Source organism: Haemaphysalis longicornis, unplaced genomic scaffold, assembly GCF_048455015.1.
Source record: "Haemaphysalis longicornis isolate Haplotype H1 unplaced genomic scaffold, Haemaphysalis longicornis Haplotype H1 scaffold_3, whole genome shotgun sequence".
Classification (NCBI taxonomy): Eukaryota; Metazoa; Arthropoda; class Arachnida; order Ixodida; family Ixodidae; genus Haemaphysalis; species Haemaphysalis longicornis.
In genome coordinates this window covers 174,964,157-174,982,211 of record NW_027526335.1, presented here as the reverse complement: position 1 = coordinate 174,982,211, position 18,055 = coordinate 174,964,157, and the positions used below count along the sequence as shown (strand labels likewise).

Here is an 18,055-nt window from a genome sequence, read left to right as displayed (position 1 = left end):
AATGCCATCTTTCCGAGAACATAAACAATGAATGAAGCTCACACTTACGCGTAATAGTGGAAGGTATAGAAGCTGTACGCAACCTTCACGGCCATTATGAAGTTTTTGTTGTTGTTGTTCTTGTTCCTCTTCTGTGTTTAAGTCCAGGATTGCAGCCGACTTGCGTCTTTTTCGCTGCCGCACTGACCTTTACTCCATCGCTGTTGCTGTAGATGTAAGCGTCCTTCAATATTTAGGAATTGACAATCATTTATTAACACCTTGGAGGGGTGTATACTATGATTTTTCTTTCTCATTTCGAGCAAGTATTGCCACTATTACGGTGAACGATGAACTCTCTAAGTGGCTATGCTTCGGTTGACAAATGTGCGGCTGGGACGCTGGGTTTTCACAGCGAGGCAGGCACACACGAGCGCAGGGCATTTTATTGGTTTTGTTAACTGCGGCGTGGTCGCCGCGACGCCCGCGCTCACGTGTGCGCGCTTCGCAATTTCTTGGTATTTTTAAGTGCGAACACAAAAAACTACGATTTGCTAAACAGCTTCGCTGATAAAAATACCAAAACTCGCCTTTAGCACTGTCGATGAATAAATGAAATTCTTTGGCAGATAATATTGCAACAATAACGGCCTTCATCCTTAAAGTATTAAAAGCATTCATTGGAATACCAATTGATAAGTGCAGTTATGCAGTGATGTTGCTGATGTTATTCATTTGGTAGCATTGTTTGTGTGTTGTTTGTGCCTACACTTTGCTACCTGGGGCAAGTTGTATTGTCGTTACGTACCTGCTCTTGTGCAGTGAGTTTATATGCATGCTTTTTTTCCCCTATTACTTCTGATGTGTAGTTTCCCTGCGCTTTCAAATTTTAAGCGTTTTATGATGATGCTTGGCAACATTGCGTGTATTGTGCACGCATACTGCACTGGTTGAAGATCCTCCTAATCCCCCGTACGTAAAGCCCTCTCGGGTCCTTAATAAAATAAATAAAAATAACCGTTGGAAACTACTGAACTGCTGGCGGTTGTCATACATGTCCCCCGTTGCATAGTGGAAAGAAAATTGCTGGTACATTTGAAGCGAAATCCAACTATTTAACCGGCATCCACCGCGTCGTTTTAGTTAGGAGGGCCCATTGGGTTGCTTTTTACAATAGTAAGCGAAAAAGTGGCTGAGCGTTCCTAACTCCGCATTAGGGCGACGGCTCGTGCCAGATCCCGCTCACGCTATTCCTGCCAGGGGGTGCGCGAGCACTGCGAAGGCGGGAAATATAAATTGCATTGAACAAACCTCCGTTCAATTCATCAAGAGAGGAGTGAGAAAGGGCGGAGAAGAGCATGATGGGTGGTAGCAGTGTGCGGGTAATGGCGCCACAGCCCATTATGGCAAAACACTGCTCTGCACTTCCGACAGCTTTCAGGTTGAGTGTAACGGCTTCATTTTGAAGCATTCGCAGGCATCGGTAACCTTGGATACAGGCTTCGGGCTACACGTAGCCGATGGGAATTTTTATTAGAAGTTCTAGCCATGCCACTATGAGGATTCCCCTTTTCTCGCAAATGGGGAGAGTTGTGTACCATACGCTATACGTCGAGTGTAAATAACCGTACCCCACCACAAATGACATGCCTCAATAACTGAAAATGAGAATTGCTTTTTATGCCGTCTTCTTAACAGGCTTGAGTCGAGGTGTGTTCAGCAGAAATCCCAGAAGTTTTCTCCCCAGGCTGCAGTGCCTTGGCTGAATCGTTGCCATACACCATAGCTGGCAAAGATTGGGAACTTTGACGTAACTTTCGCATTGGAATAGTTTTGTTAAGACCCTACTACTCGCAAACCTGTATACGCAATGCCTAATGACCGCAATGGTACCGGAATCTTGGAAGAACGCGAATATCATCCTAATTCATAAGAAAGGCGACATGAAGGACTTGAAAAATTACCGGCCGATCAGCTTACTGTCAGTCGTCTACAAGGTATTTACCAAGGTAATCGCTAACCGAATTTCTGCAACCTTAGATTTCAGTCAACCTAAAGAACAAGCAGGGTTCCGTAAAGGTTATTCAACAATGGACCATATTCACACGATCAATCAGGTGATAGAGAAGTGCGCTGAGTATACTGAACCCCTATATATAGCCTTCATAGATTATGAGAAAGCATTCGACTCGGTCGAAACCATAGCAGTCATTCAGGCATTACGGAACCAGGGGGTAGATGAGCATTATGTAACAATACTAGAGGATATCTACAATGGGTCTACAGCTACGATCATGCTTCATAGGGAGAGCAGTAAAATACCTATAAGAAAGGGTGTCAGACAAGGAGACACAATCTCTCCAATGCTATTCACAGCATGTTTACGAGAAGTATTCAGAACGTTGGATTGGGAACAGGTGGGTGTAAGGGTTAATGGAGAATACCTCAGTAACCTCAGATTTGCTGATGACGTTGCCTTGCTAAGTAACTCGGGGGACGAATCGCAAAGCATGCTTTCCGCACTGGGCGAACAGAGTAGAACCGTGGGACTGAAAATTAATATTCAGAAAACTAAAGTAATGATCAATAACCTCGGGACAGCACAGCGGTTTGACATAGGTGGCGAGGCAGTGGAAGTGGTAAGCGAATATATCTACTTAGGCCAAGTTGTGACCCCAGATCCAAACCATGAGGCAGAGATAATTAGAAGGATCAGAATGGGGTGGGGTGCATATGGCAGACATTCTCAGATAATGAATAGCAGCCTACCATTGTCGCTGAAGAAGAAAGTGTATGACAGCTGCATCTTACCGGTACTCACCTACGGGGCAGAAACTTGGAGGCTCACTAAGAGGGTTCAACTTAAATTGAGAACAACTCAGCGGGCAATGGAGCGGAAAATGATAGGTGTAACATTAAGGGACAGGAAGAGAGCGGAGTGGGTCAGGGAGCAAACTGGTGTTAAAGACATATTAGTAGAAATTAAGAAGAAGAAATGGACGTGGGCAGGACATGTAATGCGAAGGCAAGATAACCGCTGGTCATTAAGGGTAACAGAGTGGATCCCTAGAGAAGGCAAGCGTTGCAGGGGGCGGCAGAAAGTTAGATGGGCAGATGAGATAAAGAAGTTTGCGGGGATAAATTGGTCACAGTTGGCACAGGACCGAGGCAATTGGAGAATAATGGGAGAGGCCTTTGCCCTGCAGTGGGCGTAGATAGGCTGGTGATGATGATGATGATGATGACTCGCATACTGCGTACGGTCCCTGAACAACCATTCCTTAGCTGTTAAAGTGCGTCCGGTACCCATAGCCAGCATAGAGTGTAAAAGCAATTTTACGCCATCACTGATTGGTTGATTTTCCATTTTTCGACGCCATTTTTTCGTGTAACATACTTCTACCATTCCCAGAAACAGCCCTAATGTTTGCGCTGTTTATTTAAAGCAAAAAAATCGAAACAAAAGAATAAACCAGAAACGGAAGCCATACGAAATTGTGAGTGCGCTAAACCTTTCCTAGAAAATCTCCTGATTGTGTTTACCTTCCAAAAAAAAAGAATTAGAAATAGCTGTCCTTCCATTCTACAGGTTGGTTGTTGAGGTGTCGAGCTGTTACTGCGAGATACTAGTTGCCTAGGCGTAGAAGTAGTGCTAACCGCTTATTATGTAATATCTGGCCTAAACCCATTAGCGCCTCTGTTCAATATTACGAGGCGTTCAAGGTTTATGGGTCAATTGCAAGTAATCTGTTGTGCTGCGTCATAACTTGTAACGTTAACCCGACATTCCTGGTTTCGGAATGTAATGGGCACAGTACGTTTTACTGAGAAGGCATAAATGGGGCCCATTGCGGAAAAAAGTGGGCGGCGGTGTCCAAAGCAGTATGATCAATGTTCACCTGTTGCAACACGTTCAAAGTGCGTTCATTTGAAATAAAACACAGCCAAATAATGTGTGCGCCTCACTAGTAATACAAGAAAAGGGGCACGGTGGCATGCCCCCAACCGGCAAAAGCGGGGAAGGCCTCTGGGCCGATATTCGCACTAGTGCGCTTTTGCGGCTTTCACTAGCGGCGCACCAATCACCCGCAAGCAAAAAGCAGGGTGACCGTTGGGGCTCAGTGATGGATTATGGGTTTCAAGCGCGCTGAAGCTACACCTGAGATGTGAGGCGCACCGTTATGGAATGCTCCGAATTACTTTTTGCCACCTGAGGATCTTAAACAGGCGCAGAACTCTAAACACACGGCCGTTTTATGGTTTCATTTCCTTCCCAAAATCACCCGTCATGGCCGGTGTCGAACCCGTGTCCTTGAGCAAAGAAGCGCAATGCCAATATTGAATATTGAAGTTTAGATTAAGTTTACGTACTGAAGTTTAGGCAACGCCAATATTGAAGTTTACATGGAAGATTCGCGTCCAGGCCTGAAAAAAGTTGTGGGAGGCATATTTTCTCCCGAACTTTCAATGATACTATCCGCTGCCATTCCTGAAACCATCCGCAATATTCATTTTGTTCGATGTACGTTGAACACTGAACTTTCCGAAACCTATGCGTCACCCGTTTCTACTTCTTTGCAAACTTCAGCATAAAACGGTATTGTTCACTCCATGGGTTTACTAATATCAATGCTACTTTTTTGCTTCAGGATTGTTGAATATCACAAGGAGGTGTCACGAGCTACGATGCCAGAGGCAAGTGCTTGGGAGTAGAGGTGTATTCGAAAAAAGGACAAATCCTCATATTGTGTTTATATTGACAGGCTTTTCTGACGGGAGCGGATGGAAATAGAAGGTAAGAAAACAGAAAGGTGAGAATTTCCGCGACGTGCATTGCCAAGCTCAAGGTTCTTAATAACGTAATCCCACACAAGCCAAGCATAGCTTCCAGATTAAAAAATAAACCTTCCCTTATCACAAAAAAGCATGTTACACGAGTGGGAAGAGGTGGCTAAGATGCGCACCGAAAAGTGTGTTATGTGTGTATTGTCTGGCCAACGAGCGGCTACTTTTTTGTCACCTTTCAATGCCCTTACTAATGACGAGGCATGTATTATGGGCTTAGGAAATTTAGCAGGACAAGCGGTATTATTGATGACATCAATTATTGCCTTTGTTTATCCAAACTAAAGAATTGATGCCACCTATAATGGCGCTGGTTGTTCCTACTTTTTAGAGGATTGGCCAAAGCAGAGTAAAGAATGCTTACAGGCACCGCCTCAACAAGAAAAACAGTTCCCTTCTATTCAGTAGGAGTACTTCCGTATCACGGTTTCCCGGAGCGCTTTAGATTGTCCCAGACTGCTCTGAACATTTCTCAGTGGTTTACTAGTCGATACAAAACTTTATTATCGGGACAGTAACGAAACCATACCCCACCTCTCAGATGTACTGAACGCGCTTTGTGAGTCTCAAATGAAAATGAGACTAAAAATAGTGATATTTTCAGAAACTGTATTATTTTGAGGCACCAATTATGAGGGAATGTACTAGCGACAAGTCTGGTACGTAAATCCTACAGCTTCAAAACCCTTGGAACGTGCACTTGTGTTGTTATTGTCCTTTCACTAGCCAGAAAATAAATGATTGTGCAGCAAATTAAAAATTCCTCAGGGCGTAGCTGAAATATACACTCTTTTAAATGTACTGCTTAGGAGCAGATACGATGAACATATAGCCAAAGAAAAAAGTGACAGTTTATAAAAATTAGGATCCCCCCTAACTACTGAAGTTGGCCAAATCCTAACAGAAAGTACTAGCGCAAAAGAAATAATTTCGCATGAGTGGTGAATATGCGAACGTCTATGATTGTTTTGTTGACGTATTCTTGCCCTTTTTCGTCGTTTAAACACGTTTGATAGCTTAAGATGACCCACTATAGAAAATAATCTCTTCCTTTTGCCACATCCCGTGAACATGCGTTGTTTTTCGGTGTAGATGAATATGTGCAATGAACACACCCATTGTCAACTCTCACAAAATTGAAGCAAGCACAGATGCACACTATTCTGGGGTCCGGGCCTTCTTGGATGAAAGACTCCACACATTATCTGCGGTGAAGCAGATGTGGGCCAAAAAATATTAGTTCTTAGCCTTTACCAAAGTTGGTAATAATAATATACGTCCGAAGTGTAAAACTGGGTGCAATAATGTCGCTACGTTTCGCGCATACATATTTAAATAAGCGTCACTTCCGCTTATGAATCAGAAACCAGGCAATATTCAATGTACAGTAATCCCTCTTTATTTGGAAGTCCTCAAATGCGCTGAAAATATGGCGATAAGTGCAGTTTTGAGTTAAGCAAACAGCCGTAAATTTGTGGCCAGGTCACTGAAATAACAACTAATGCTAGTAACAAAAGCTACACTGCACAGGGGAGCTTTCGTAATAAAAACAAAAAAGTGTACACACAAAGCGAATTTTTATTATTGCGGAAGAAAGAACTGCGTAATGCTCTCCTGTTTCGCGTTCGCGTCTGTGCCAGAAAAGCGTTCTAGAGCTGCCTAATTCATCCCATCACTTGTTGGTCGTCAGCGCTACAATCTACATTGTTGCGAAGCAGGCGCAGCATCTTTGTTGTGTCTGTCGTTGTACGCACTTTTCGGGGCTCCCCTTTGTCCTCATGATCAGCTGCATCGTCCACAGCTCTATTATCAATGTCGGCGTCGGGCAGCATTCCAGTAACGGAAACATCGGCCTCGTACCGCGTAAATTTGCCGTTCACGACCACGTTCGGCGTGTAGTGGGAGCTAAGCGTTATGATGGAGACCTTATCACCTGCCTGTAGCGGACTTTGCCCCGTGTCCTCTCTTTCATTATTTTCAGATCTCCGTGGACCCCTGAAAAATTGTTTCTGGATAAAGGGGGGCAAATACATGGCGCCTATGAAAGCTAGATGCACGGCGAAAAACAGTTGTTACTTAAACGATATTTCCAGATTTCCGATTTCGAATTACCAAGGGTTAAAAAGTGCTGCACAGAAATGTGGCAAGGGACGTATAAACAGAGCAGGAGGCACGTTTCTCGGTGCAGATGCGGTGTTAATTCTTCACGTTACTGCGCGGGTTGCTGACATTCATTGCAACGAACTGTCAAGGCAACCTGCAGAGGCGCTTCTGCCCTGAGATGGCCAGCTACAAATACCTAAAAATCACAAAAAACCATCTCATCGTTGGGATTCACCGCATCCTGGCGGACATAATGGTTTCTGGCGAATGGAATGAGCGACGAATATTTTCGGTTAAATATAAATTAGCGAAGGACGAAGTTTCGCAGCACTCTGAACTAGCGCCCGCCCAAAATTTGTTATTGTCCTCACACACCATTGAAATGAATTAGTCCAAATGATGCGCATTACCTTCGCGATGTTCAACACGAACAAAAAAATAGGCGAGTATTTACCCAACCTCAAAAGTTCCTTCTTCCATTCCACAAGCCCAAATAAAATATAGAGTGTAAGGTTGCATGAGACGCTGGTAGAGAAGTTTTCTCTTAAGCCGTAAAGGCTAAAAGTCAGTGGAGTAGTCGCGGACAATGAACGCGCCTTTAGACATGAGCAGTCTATTAGCTGTGCTCCCTAGCAACGTGTGAAGCTCTTTATCTATGGCATAGCACCATGAAGCCGATTGAATTACATACTTGATTGAGTTACATATTGAATTACCCGGCACCCTTAAAAGGCGGTTGACACGCTCCGTATTCCGGGACGTCTGAGTGGCACCCTGCTGACCACCTCCTGGTGTGAACCCTCTTGATTACCTCGGGGAACGAAATGTGGGAAAGCGTGAAAAACTAAATAAACAAACGCACTTAAGACATCTTCACTCGGCCATAGGGGGGAAGTTCAAGCTGGGCTTTGTGTTCATACAGGACACACGGGGTTCAAATGCGCATTTCCCTATGCCGGGAATATGGGCCAAATACACAGTATTTGGACATCCATCTGCTTTGCGGAACTTAGCAACACTACAGATAATGAATACTTTGAAACCATAGAGCCGTATAAATCCAAGACGATTGACAACATAGGGGTGGCCTGTGGAACGCGAGGATGAAGTGTTCTAACGAAGCGTGTGCACTAAGAGGACGAAGGCGACGATGTGAACTAGGTTTTTAATTTTACTCCGTGTTAATATCCACGTACTATCGTAATAAATGGTTATACCTACAATCGGGCGCGTGGTTTTCAGTACATGGTGCTCTCTCCGGGGACGGGCAGCGCAGGCATAAGTTTGAAAAAGCCCTCTGGTAACTCACTCTTACTTCTCAGGCGCAGCCGCTCGCTTAGAATGCGGGTCATATACCAGAAATAGCTCGCACAGTTGTTCGTAATTTAATTTATCATGATAGTACAATCTAGAACGTTGTGACATTCACACGCCAAACGCATGCTCGTAAGTGGGCTGTTGCCGCTAGTACAAGTTTCATCGCTGTAGTATGGGTCCTTCAACCACTATCAAGAAATCTGTCACCAAGTGCTTGTATTCACCTCTTCTTCCAGGGCGCTTGCGCGCGTTGTAGTTCACTTCAGCACGGTCACTTACCTCAAGCTCACGTCGGAGCCCAAATATTACGTAAGTGGTTTGTCGTTATCCCACCCAGTGCCGTGATCATATTTTTGTTGTTTTTTGTATAAAAGCCGACTCACTTTCAGAAATATTGGCAGCGTGTATGTTTGCTTGGCTGTAGATGAATAACAAATGTTTGGCCGTTCTTACTCCTTAAATTTGGTATCGCAATTTGTATTTAGTAGCCCATCTAAGGATTCACTCTTCCCGAATTTTTACAGTACACCCAGTCGCTGCATAACCGCGACGCTCGCTGCCACGCGATAGTTATAGGATGCTCGGTGCTGGGTGCTCGATGCTTGTGGTCCTGTACGAAGTTCGCCATTGGCTCTGCTGGTGACCCTCTAGTCACGGACCCGTGGAAGAACATGAATCAATGCTGGCAGGCAAATAGTGATGTCATATGGTGCAAGTTAATAACAATAACCAGTGGCACGTGCACCGACACTGATCTGTCACCAGCGATGCGACACTATTTACTTACCACTGACTCAGTTTTGGGTCTCTGGAAAGTCAATAGTGGGTCACCAGTGTTCCAGGAGTTGGAGAGTGGCTCTTTGCGAGCAGATGCACCAGCAAACCAATAGATGCGGAAGTTTATTTTGAGGCTGATTCGGTAACAGGTAAGCCGACACACCAAAAGTTCAGCACTTTCAAGTATGAGAAACAGGAGCCGTGAATTTATGAACTCGAAGAGACAGATCTGAGTCGAAATTAAGATGTCTCTAAGGGGGTAAACTTTCTTAGGCTACTTGAACGAGAAAATTTTGCTCTTTCTGTATGTTTGTTTGTCTGTCCCTTGATTGAGCCATGTGAAAAAAATTTAAGGCGCATGATAAACAAGACTTTTATATAGACAAAGCCATATGTGAACATCTAAATCTTGTAGCAATAATCATACTTGTCAACATCGTTGAGTAAATCAAAACTCAATCAAATCACAACTCAATTAGTGGGGTTCGGTTTGGCGGAGGGGCATTCTGAATCTGCACTCACTTTTACTCGTGTTAAAAAGGGCTTCTACTAATTTGTACTTGCAATCGGCCTCTTGGATTCGCGCGCTGATCTAGATATATGGATTCAATTGACATACACAAGTACTGCCACTACAGCTTCTGCACTTGCTGCGGAGCCCAAAGGCGCGGGTTCGATTCGCGACCGCGGTGGCCGCTTTTCTGAAGGAGGCGCAAAGAAGCCGATCGTGTGTTCGCAAATTCGGAGCAGGATGTACATCAACAGGTGGTCAGAAATCATTCGGAACTCTCCACTACGTCACGTCTCATCGCCTGTCTACCGTCGGCGCGTTAAACCTCATAATCGATTCTGCATTTGCTACGCTCTACAGTGGGCTGCTGAAAAAGGTATGGAAGATTGCGGTAAGTTGTTAATGTATTTTAAACGTATATTATCAGAGCAAAAATCACTTCAAGCAGTGCTTTAGACATCATGAGTTAAACAATCGTAAAATCTACTTTCATGCCTCCAACACATCGCAAAATGTTCTGAGGGCTATCATGGGAGATAGCCCTCATCCTCACATAAGAGGCATTCTCACATACGAGCAGCGTATACGCGGAACCGCAAATAAATCACACGCCATTTTGGACTAGCAGGAGTGGCCAACACGCAGTCGCGAGTACTGTACTCATCAGTACTACTCGCGAGTACATGCACTCATAAAAGTAGTATTCGCGGCTGCTGCTCGTGTGAGTACATGCAGACATGGGTACTCGTGAGTACTGTACTGACGAGCACATGTGCGTCCAAGTACTGTACTCACAAGCACACGCACTCTTCACTACTGCCCTCACGTGTCCATGTGCTTTCGTCTGCACTCAGTCGTCACTGTATTCACTTTTTTTGTCTAGGTTCATACCTTGTCGTATTTGCAGTCACGTTTTTGTCTGGGTCTGTACTGACTTGTCATCCTATTTACTCGTGAGTCTGAGTACAAATTATTCCACTAATGAGTGAGTACGACGACCTATGGTTCTGTGCAGGTGCTGTTTGTGGTATTATCACAAAAAATGCGCGCAAATACCGCATTTACTCGCATAGTGATCGCACTCGCTTAATGATCGCACCTCTGAAGGTCGTCGTTAAAATACGACTTTTTTTATTTCCCGCGCAATGATCGCACCCTGAACTTGCCGCAGCCATATGTCGTATGCGTGCCAAGTCAACATGACGACGGTCGTGCTTACCTTAGTTTCCTCCACTTTCAATGCGGACATGGCTACGTTATTACCGCGGACTTGTCGATATTAGCGATATCGGCAAGCATGAGTTAATAATTGGTGTGGAAGAAACTCTGACTAAAGCCGCATACTGTACTCCCAAGACAAATAAAAAAAACGCGCTCGGCGTGCTGCGCCGGCAGCCGTGTCTTGATGTCCCACACTGTGGCAGCAGCAGCCACTTATTGGTCGACCTGTTTTCGCCTCGCAGCAAACTTAATCCGGCGCGTTCCGTAATTCATAAAAACACTGCATTTCACGTCACTTTGCAACGTTGGTAGCGGTGGTCCGTGCAGTTTTTATTATGATTTTTATTATGTTTATTATGCTCATGAGGCCTAGCATAAAAACTCTGGCCTGCAACTTGCATTTTCCGTGCTGAAACTTTTTTCGCTATAAAGCTACCCCGTATAATGAACGCACCACTAAATTTGCATCGTACTTTTGGGAAAACAAGTGCGCTAATTGCGCGAGTAAAAACGTAATGGTTACGTATTCGAAGAAACTAAAAGCGAGGTCAAGCTAGGCCTACACGACCGCGGCGGTGAATCATTGGCCGACATCCGAGCTGAAAGACCGCGCCTTCACACTACGCGGATGGCGGCACAAACAGGTCGGCTTAACTAAATTCCGCGTGATGTAACTGGCTCCCCAGCCGAAGACGTTTAAAAAAACCGGGCCATATCAACTAATGTGAAACCTGGACAGGGGCGCTGCATCCAGTGCATAGGTATATTGAAAGATTGTCTCTCTTTCGCCACACGGCGCCGCTGACATACGCGACATCCCAATTACGAAGACAGAGGAGAGGGGAAATTCAAAGCGGAGAAGAGCAAATTTTAATGTTAAAGCGAATACGAAGCGAAATAGAAGGAAACAAGGAAGCGCGAACGAAAAACGAGTGTGGTGTATTCTCTTTGCACTCGTTTTCACCCACGGAGATAAAACGTTTTACCACAAGGCTTTGGAAAACGGGTGTCCCGGTGTTTTAGTACCGTGACCACATGAGAGTGCGACGACATGAGACGACAGCGACGACATGAGACACCGACAGCCAGAACCATTAGGTCGCCTCTCCCTTAAAACCACTCGATCAACCGGGTGGCCGATGGGTCACTGGGAGTCGACCGCGAAGTGAAAACTGCTCCAACAACATTTCAGCTGTAATGAATGCCCTTTTGTTTTGTTGATTTTTCGAGCGCAATATACTTTGTAATGCCCATGAAGTCCATACAACTCAACACTAGCGCTAATACGGTCCATTTTTGCCTTAAAACGCTTCGGCCGCGCCCTTCTGCGACTTCGCTTCACCGGAGCTGCGAACTTCATATGCAAGCGCGACCAGCGCACTTGCAGAAAATACGAGGGTAATTAAGTGCAGAAGAAGAGTTACGGAAGAAAATTTACGTAATAAGAATTCAACATCGACCAAGGTTTTTTCAAGCACTATTCCCGGAGTGTGGAATCGCAGTCGCAGCAGGGCACACATTTTGCTTTCGTTTTATTCTGTCAGAAGCAGCGCAGTTGTTGGTGATCCCCTATTGCCGGCGCTTTAGAAAACTTTATTGTGCAAGCGTTATTAAAGAAATCTGCAGTTTACCAGCCAGGAATTCTGAAACCATCTAGTCAAATCGATGTGAGACATGAAGGGTGGGCCTCGATTAAGCTTGCACTGGCGTCACTGTTGCGGCCGTGTCGAAGTACTACTTGAACCGTCAAAGGCTGCGAACTTGTCTGCTGCTCTTATCTCGAGCAGCGCTGGGAAAGTTTAGAGAATTACACCTAAATTGGCCGTGCTGACGTCGCATGCGAGCTATGTATGCAGGTGTTCGTTCTAAATGTCCTCAGAAAATAATATTTAACCAAATCGATTTGTTTCCCGGAAACACAATCTGATCACTCACTGCCAGTTCGGTTTTAGAAACAAAAACGCTCTACTGAAAGTGTGCTATTATTGCAGAAAGACTTGGGCCTGCAAAATTTCGAAAAAAGACTACTCACGCTAGGCATATTCCTCGACTTTAGTAAGGCATTTGATCGTGCCAATTACGCACTCCTTAATAGATTGGAAATTCGGGGTGTGTTCTACAGTGGCATGCAGTCTTGCGTGAAGATGCTTTTTCAGTGCGCAGAAGTAAATAACCACAAATCACAAACTAAGCCTGCAAAAACCGGCGTGCCGCAAGGGAGACTTTTCGAACCTATTCTTTTTTATTTTACATAAGTTACATTGCACGTATACAGATAAATTATAAGTTTACTATACATGCCAATAACTGCACTCCGTTTCTGGTAAAAACTGGGAGACTGGAGTGTCTGTGTCATGTTTTATGTTACGCAACCCAACAGTGGCCCTATAAAACCTGCCTTACGCTAAATGAATCAAACACAAAAGGGGAAATTTTCTGCCGTTTAGTGACGTCAATCGTAACACCTGAGAGTATTTTTTAGGCGCGCACAAAATAATTATTGTCAAAAGTTTGATAACCATTGGTGTATTTTTTTGCAACAAATGTTATGGACAGAGCATGTTAGATTAGTCTGTTCAAAATCGCAAAAGGCCACTGGTCCCATAAACAGGTGTCGTCATATGCTGCCCACTGGCGTAAAGCTACTTTTAGACCAGGCGCTCTTTCCCTTTCATCTCAACTAATCCGCATTAGTCTGGGCAAACACGTCCTTGCAAAACATACATAAAATAAAATCACTGCAACAGAAAGCCATTGGAGAAATTAAAAATGTTGATTTTCTAGTGCATACGAATTAACGATTTTGAAAATACCGAATCTTTTGAAAACGTGTGTCGATATAAACTCATCTGTAGCCACGTGTATGCAAAACGGGGCAAAGAAGATACTTTACTGGACCTAGGAGATTTTCAGCAAGCTGCAAATGTATACGAGCACCCATAAAAGCGTCCTAGAAAATCTCATCATCACGGACTCAGTATAGGCAGCAGCTACTACACCTTACACTTCCCAAAACTCAAATATTTTCACAGAAAGGCAAGAGCCACCGACAGGGAAGTGGCTGTAAACGTTGCCCGCATCCTAAATATGTCTATTTAGTCTCTCAGTCCGAGTACGCGTCTCGGCTGTCTCTCGCTGCATCGGTGTCTGTCTCGGCTGCCTCTGTTCAGGTAATCTTCGATCTTGCTGGGATGCTGTCCGGGCTATGGACGAGATGTGTCGACGGGGAAACCTCGCAATCCGAGTAGGTTGACTAGGCAGAGTCGGTTAATGTAAGGGCTTTTCCGCAGTGGCAGCAGAGGGGGCGACGGTCAGTGGGGTGGGGGGGTGGGACGGGAGTGTATGGTCGGGGGGTTATCCCTCTGGTTTGTTTACTTGTGTGGTTTGTGTTTACCTTCCGGACGCACCTGGCTGTGTTTTCTCTTCCAGGCTCAGCCCGTGTATCTTTTCCTTTCGTACCACGGCCATGAAAGTCTTGAAGAAGTCGCTCTTGAACAAGGCCTAGGTCTTAAGGGTGCTTTCATAATTCTGGGCCAAATTTGAGCCGAGTTTTTGAGGTAAAAAGACATATGCCGAAGCGTTTCTTCATCGTCCAACCTGTAAAAACTCCAGACGCGCTCCACCTGCTCCTCTTACCGGGTTTCAACAGGAATGATGAGCGCTCCAGCAGGTGCTGCAGGACGACGGCGGATTGGGTTCGCGGACCATGGTGCTTGTTGTGACGTTTTCCTTCCTCAATTATTGCGGCAGTAGACTGGACTCGGATGGGAGGCCTTGCTGTCGGTGGCTGGCAACAGTTGGGATTGCTTGGCGACTTGCAGAGGGATTAGGGGGCGTGTACCCCACACCTCCATAAGATGTCACGTACCCAAAGACAACGGAGGTTTCTTCAAGGAACAGAGTTGATTGGAGTGAACTTGTGCTCCCCTTACCACTCAAGGAAAATAAAAGCGGCGTAGGAGAAGTCACCAAAGTGACCTGCGCCGACTGGCGTCGGCGAATGAAATGTTGGGCGTCTGCCCTGCGAGCATTTATGATTCGGCGTCATTGTTTCTCAGACCATCGAATTACATAGACAATACTAGAGGTCAAAGCAGATTACTGCGGTCTGTTACGACGGGGCGAAACACTTTTTCTGCCACATAAGATAGCCCGCAAGGCATACAAGAGAAAGGGAAAGATACATGCAATTTGCTTGAAACAGTGATAACATATCTGGGTGGGGCCGTACGCAAAAAACCATACGCACAAGTAAACAATCAGAGGGTATAATTCACGGCAGTATATTACAGTGCATGCATTATGTTGAGTACAGGATCCTAGCTGCGCTGGTTTTCAAAAGTACAGTGAGACTGAGCAGCTGTAACCGCCTTAGGGCTTGCGAAGGTATCATCTGCAATACAAAGGACGGCGTGCCCGGGCCGGTATAGCTAATTTTTCCGATTAGCCTAAATCGTAAGTTTTATATTTAAGATTAAGAAAGACGCAGCGTGACTAGTGACCGCTGTAGCTGTCAAATGGTTAGCAATAACTGCAAAAAATATGACCTGCCGCAGCTTCGTGCAGACCCCTGGCGTCGAAATACCCCGCGATTATCCAAATTATCATTTAGTTTCTTGCTCCTATGCCATTGTAACCCAGTTTTCAGTTTTTACAACATTATCAGGAAAGCTAAATTTTCTTAGTGCATTTGCTGCGGTGACCGGCGCGTTAAAGAGAACCGGGACTTCGGCGCTTACCACAAAGCGCAAGCTACGATAACAAATTTTACAACGCAAGTAGCTTCGAAGCATACTCCTTGCTTGCCTAATCGTTGTTTCTTCATGACTGCAGGGGGGTCGTGTTGTCAGCAGCTTCGGTGGTATCAACGGCATCTATCTCGGCGTGTCCTTCTTCGTGCTCTTCGGAATGCTGGAGACGGTCGTGCGCGCTGTGTGGCTGTTCCTGCGGAAACATTCTACTTCCTCCAGACGCCGCGGGACGACTAAACACGACCACGATAACAGCCACGACGATATGTTCTGGGACAAGAAAGTATGTAACTACGGTTTAGTAGTTGTTGATCAGGAAACCCAAGGTTAACAATTGAAGTGTTAAGATTAACACTATCCGCGTTACTGCCTTGTCGCTGTATTGTCTGGTTGCAGATTTTTGTTAAAAGAAACATCTACTACCACTGCACACTTCTGGTGATGACATGCGGCTGAAACTTGGCGTGTCGATTAACAACTAGAAAGCAAACTCAGATCTGCTCAACGAACCAAGTAACGAAGAATGGTAGGAGTAACACTCAGGGACAGGCAACGAGCTACCAGGTTCAGAGAACAAACGAGAGTAGAAGATATAGTTCGAATAAAAACAAATGGACTTACACTGGCATTGTAATGAGATGAACCGACCACCGGTGAGCAATTAGGGTAACACAGTGGATACCATGAGATGTGTCTAGAAGAAAGGGAAGGCCATCAACCCGATGGAGGGATGACATAACGACATTCGTTGGTAAACTGTGGACTCGAACAGCGCAGGGCAGGAGTGGTTGGAGGTCAACGACAGAGGGCCTCGTCCTATAGTGGACCTGAATAGGGTGATGATGATGGCGCACGTATGGCGCATTGATAGGTGACGCTGTAGGTTGTAGGAAGCAGTCTTACAACAAACCCTTTGTGCGGTCTACCGCCAACTCTGGTAGACGAATTTTGTCTGGTACCAGTCGTAATAACCATGTATTAAAATATCCATCAAAAAGGCCGGATTTGGTGATCATTGTTTTACTTGTGTTGTGTACGATGGCACCTTTGAAGAAAGTGTTCCTGCAGACTGTGCGGAATTCTACTTACACTAAACCAGTGCGCGGCTAAGAGTCATGACATAGGGTGGGAGAAGAGTAGGGGCGGTTTTCATCCATGTTCTAAATACGCATCACCAGTCGCTGGAATTACCTAAAGAACTTTATATAGCTAAACCTTAACAACCTCTTGACGTCATACGCGGGTTCTGTTATACATGACTATAAAGAGAATTTAACTACGCGGAATGTTAGAAAACGGTCAGAGGACAGGTAAACACTTCTTAAGGGTTTCAAGTGCTGAAGTTACAATGTCCAATCGAATGCCTGAGGCGCTTTGCTTTCGACCCGCGTGCTCACAGCGATTCGCCCTTGTGCCGCTTCAAGCGATCCGCTTTATGATCCACATCCACCTCGTCCGTTTGAAGAGATTCGTTCTGCTTCCTACGCGTTGCGTCGCTGCTCATTCCTGGAGTCATATATCGGCAAGGCTGACGACGATGACGAATTTCGCTACCTGTGCGCTTACTCGCTTCACTGCTTGTTTCCTGTTCCCCTTTTTCATCTGCCGGTGTACTGGCGGGAACGGCCTCGTTTTCTTATTGCGGTGTTTACGGATGTGCTGTGGACCGCTGCGAAGTCACGTGGTTTATAAATTACCGTATATTCGCTCGTGTGAACCGCTCCAAAAATGCGAAAATTTAAATAGCACAGGGGGGTGCAGGTAACGCGGGGTATTTCCTTTAGTGTAGCTTAACGGCATAATGATCATTGCCTTGAAGCTGCACTGCGCGTTGTATCGTTAGATGCCTGCGTATACTACAGGGATGACTGCGGCTCAAGTGATAGCTCTAGCGAGATCAGCGACAGACTGACTTGCGACCTTCGCGTTGTAGTCAGTGAATTCTACTGGCTAAATATATGCTTTTACTGTCTACACAGAATGTGATGCGTTGCTTTGGTTCAGCCTTTCCAGTATCAAATGGGCGGGCAATAGGCAAGCACTTTTTTTTTCTTTTCCGGCTGCCTGAAAGTGGGGTAGTGCATTATATGCAGGGGCGGGTTATACGCGCGAATTTAAGTTATTTCATTACTGGCACACAAAGGATGGCTTTTCGCTCAAAGTGCTAACTATTGCTTTCGAGTGACACTGGTAAAATATATCAAATCCTGCGCAAAGTGCAGAAGTATCAGTGGACGTTGCGATTTCTTAACCGTTGAAATTATTGTGCGTAAGCGTAAGCTATGGCCCCGGTATTTCTCAAGCACCTTCGTAAGATGTTTCCGTGGAAGCGCTGTTTGATAGTTACGCCGATGCAACTTTTGGGTGCCAACGAGAAGTCTCTCTTCACATACGCTGTTAGTTTACGTCGCAGGGTACTGTACTGTGCTTCCACTGTCAAGTCCGCGCTGCTAAGTAAAGTTAAACGCAACCTTGGCAGGCAGTGACAAAAGCTCGCTACCAACGCCGATATGCGTGAAAATCGCAATTTTGGAGCATGGCGTTGTATAAA

General features: G+C 45.3%; 1 protein-coding gene across 1 annotated transcript in view; it reads left to right on the top strand.

The window, feature by feature from the left end:
* The window catches only part of LOC144175547 (acid-sensing ion channel 2-like), a 55,947-nt gene that overhangs the window by 29,504 nt on the left and 8,388 nt on the right, over positions 1-18,055 (top strand). Inside the window, exons 8-11 of the mRNA XM_077704618.1 lie at positions 4,629-4,674; positions 4,743-4,774; positions 8,481-8,553; positions 15,587-15,787. Coding sequence (XP_077560744.1) covers positions 4,629-4,674; positions 4,743-4,774; positions 8,481-8,553; positions 15,587-15,787 — 352 coding nt within the window. The remainder of the gene's footprint in view (positions 1-4,628; positions 4,675-4,742; positions 4,775-8,480; positions 8,554-15,586; positions 15,788-18,055) is intronic.